This window comes from Mus caroli, chromosome 6, assembly GCF_900094665.2.
Source record: "Mus caroli chromosome 6, CAROLI_EIJ_v1.1, whole genome shotgun sequence".
Classification (NCBI taxonomy): Eukaryota; Metazoa; Chordata; class Mammalia; order Rodentia; family Muridae; genus Mus; species Mus caroli.
The window spans coordinates 82,151,353-82,154,826 of NC_034575.1; the positions used below are offsets into that span (position 1 = coordinate 82,151,353).

General features: G+C 51.6%; 1 protein-coding gene across 1 annotated transcript in view; it reads left to right on the forward strand.

Annotated features, from left to right (window-relative positions):
- Add2 (adducin 2) overlaps positions 1-3,474 on the forward strand; it is a 95,144-nt gene that overhangs the window by 70,286 nt on the left and 21,384 nt on the right. Inside the window, exons 7-8 of the mRNA XM_021164098.2 lie at positions 1,351-1,500; positions 3,236-3,379. Coding sequence (XP_021019757.1) covers positions 1,351-1,500; positions 3,236-3,379 — 294 coding nt within the window. The remainder of the gene's footprint in view (positions 1-1,350; positions 1,501-3,235; positions 3,380-3,474) is intronic.

Below are 3,474 nucleotides of genomic sequence, written 5' to 3' on the forward strand. Positions count from 1 at the left end.
TCTCTCTCTCCCTCCCTCCCTCCCTCCCTCCCTCGCTCCCTCCCTCTTGCTGGCTCCTTGCTGGCAGGTCCAGGTGAGAGGAGAGAGGTCCCAGTCCTGTGGAGGTCTCTCTGGGGCTGAGCAGGATGGCGAGTGTTGATGGCCCAAAAGAAACACACCTGGGCTGGGAGTCTGTCAAAGCAGGAACTCAACTTTATGGCGTCAGCCTCTCAATTACATAAGTTTGGAACGTAGGAAGGGGGATTTTTGGTGGGGTAAGATGATGTAGGAGGTGGGGAAGGGTGACAAAGGGTATGGAGTGACTGACAGGGCCAATGGCAAAGCTCTACATTGGCAATGGCTAGGCAGAGGCAGGGCCAAACAGGTCTTGCTGAGTCACCCGATATGGAAGTGACTGAGACAGGTCTGAAAACTTAAGCCAGGCTTGGGTTTGTCCTCAAGGTCCAAACCAGAGCCAGAATGGGGCCCTGCACCCTCTATGTGGTGTGTGTGTGTGTGTCTGAGTGCATCTGCGTGTGTTTGCACATGCATGTGTGCATATGTGTGTGTACATATACACATGCATACATGTATGTGCTCTTTCTCCTACCAGCACTCACTGTATGTGTGNCTGTCTCTTTCTCTTGTTTGCTCATTTGCTCTCTCACCCTCTCTTACTCTCCTTTTTCCCCCTCCCACTCTAGTCTACCCCTCCCCTATCCCCTTTCTCCTCCTCCTCCATTCTCCCTTACTGTTTCTTCATGCACATGTTGTGTGTGGCATTTCTTAGCCAAGCCACTTGCTTGTCTCTTGAAGTAGAAAACAAGCTAAGAAAGGGACATCTTTCCATTGGTCCCTTTTCTGTGACAGGTGAAAGGTGTTCAGTATGTCATTCTCTTTACCTTTGTATATTAAGATGTTTCACAAATGAGGTGGCTCAGCTTAGACATGACTTCCTCTGGGAAGGTTTCTGCAGGCATTCAAGATTCTTCTTAGCGGCTTCTAGAGGACTCTAGCACTGATTCTCTTCTAGCTCATTACTGGGAGTGGGTATGTGGGCCACAGCCTGGACATCATTTGGGAAATTGCTAGAAGTATCGTTTTTTCTATGTTTAGAAACTATTTTGACAGTGTCTGAAGCAATGCATAATAAAGTCTGAGAAACGGCCCCACCACTTTCCCTGCAGAATCCACCTGCCACCCCTTAGGATTCACCACAGGCAGGACTCCCTGTTGCTGTACCCCAGCACCAGGGGTACCCCAGTCATTGCTCCTGTTGTCTGGAGTGGTGAACGTGGGCCAGGGAATGCACTGGGCCCATGTGTGGAAGAGGGCAGGAGCCCTGAGTCTGGTCTCTTCTTTACTGCCTAGATTAAGGTGAACATTCTGGGAGAGGTGGTGGAGAAGGGCAGCAGTTGCTTCCCGGTGGACACCACGGGCTTCAGTCTGCACTCAGCCATCTANGCCGCCAGGCCCGACGTGCGGTGTGCCATCCACCTGCACACGCCTGCCACCGCAGCGGTGAGTAGTGCCTGACTTCCTGTGGCAGCCAGCCTGGAGTGCCTAAGTTTCTCCCTGAGCAGATATCATCTGGAGTATAGCCATGTCATCATCTAAAAATTCTGGAAAGGGGGCAGAGAGATGGTTCAGTAGTTAAGAGCTGCTCTTCCAGAGGACTTCGCTTCCATTCTCAGCAGCCATATGGCCGCTCACAGCTGTCTGTAACCCTAGTCCCAGGAAATTTGACACCCTCTGTTCTGGCCTTTGCAGGTACTGCATGCANGTGATGCTCAGACAAACATGAAGGCAAAACACCCATACACATAAAATAAAAAATAAAAATAATGATAAAAAATGTTTGTAAAGATCTGGAACTCAGGCCAAGAGGGTGAATTCTCAGCTTAGGACTTTCTATTCCAGCCCTCTTTTCATTACCAAGGTCTCGGTGAAGCGTGAAGGGGGTGGGAATGTGNATTTCACAGACTCCCCTCTGCTGTGGCTACAGCTGAGAACTCAGCCAGGCAACTGCACCTTCCAAGTGTCCACCCACGTCACTGTGGTTGGGCTTCAGGCTGCCCTGTCCCGGCAGGACCCAGCCCTTCAGAGAAGCGAGTAAGCTGGTGGGAAGTGAGCCTGCAGACTTTCCTATAGTTCCGGGCAGCTCAGATCTGGGGAAGGGTCCAGTAAAACGGGGAGAGGACAGGGCACNGGTAGCACCTGAGGCCAGCTCTTCAAGTGTGTGGAGGACGATGCAGTGTCACTTGGAGAAACAGTACACACTGGGCATTGCCTTGGCTGTCATCCTCTGCTGGCACCAGACCTGTAGGGTCGGAGCACATAGCAGTAGCTTGTTGATTTCTGAGGGAAACACACAGGTCATGGGGTATAGACATCCCTGAACTGGGACCAAGACACAATAGGGTGTTTGTGTTGAGGGTCTCTGAAATCTCGGGCTGATTTGGGGCAGTGAGGCAAGATCAGGAAGGCCCTTCCACACCTCACCATGCTATTCGTTTTNAATGATAAATGAGGTAGGGCTCTGCGTTGGTTTACTTTCCTGGCCTGAATCAACAGGGATCCAAGAGCTTGTTTTAATCTTACAACCTGCAGTCTCCATCATTCAGAGGAGTCAGGGCAAGAACCCAGGGTAGGAACCTGGAGGCAGAAACTGATGCAGAGGCCATGGAGGTACTTTGCTTACTGACTTAGTCCCCATAGCTTGCTCAGCCTATTTTCTTNATAGCATCCAGGGCCACCAACATCAGAGTGGCATACCCACAGTGAGCTGGGCCTCTTACATCAATCATCAAAAAAGCAAACGGCCCACAGGCTTGCCCAAGGGCCAACCTGGTGGGAGTATTTTCTTAATTGATGCTCCCTCTTCTAAAACGACTCCAGCTTATGTCAAGAGTTTTAGCCTGGGTCCTTACACTTACCCTGTGCCAGGGCTATACTCAGGGGGGAAACGTTTCTGCCAATCCTACCTCCTCACAGAACAAAGCTGGGACTGGGCTAGTACCCTCCTTGGTGTGCTCTGCTCAGCTGTCCTCACAGCCTTGGAGTGATGTGCAAGAGAATGAGAAGCCCTTAGAGTCCTCAGTGAGAAAGGCCTGGGTGGTACAGGCTTCTTCCTCCCCATGACCATNCCACACTCCCTGGCCCCAGAGCAGGGCTGGCGTGCTGTGCTCTGAGGAGAGAGGACCAGGGCACCCTGGTTCTGGGCTGCAGTTGCTAGGCAACTATTGTTTTCCTGTAGGTGTCAGCTATGAAGTGCGGCCTCCTGCCGGTCTCCCATAATGCCCTGCTGGTGGGGGACATGGCCTACTATGACTTCAATGGGGAAATGGAGCAGGAAGCTGACCGAATCAACTTGCAGAAGTGCCTTGGACCCACCTGCAAGGTTTGTTTCTAGGGGCAGGGGTGTTGCTGTGGAGTGGTACTGTCAAATGCTGTCACAGAACTGGGGGAGACAGCTCAAAGGATAAAGAGCTTGCT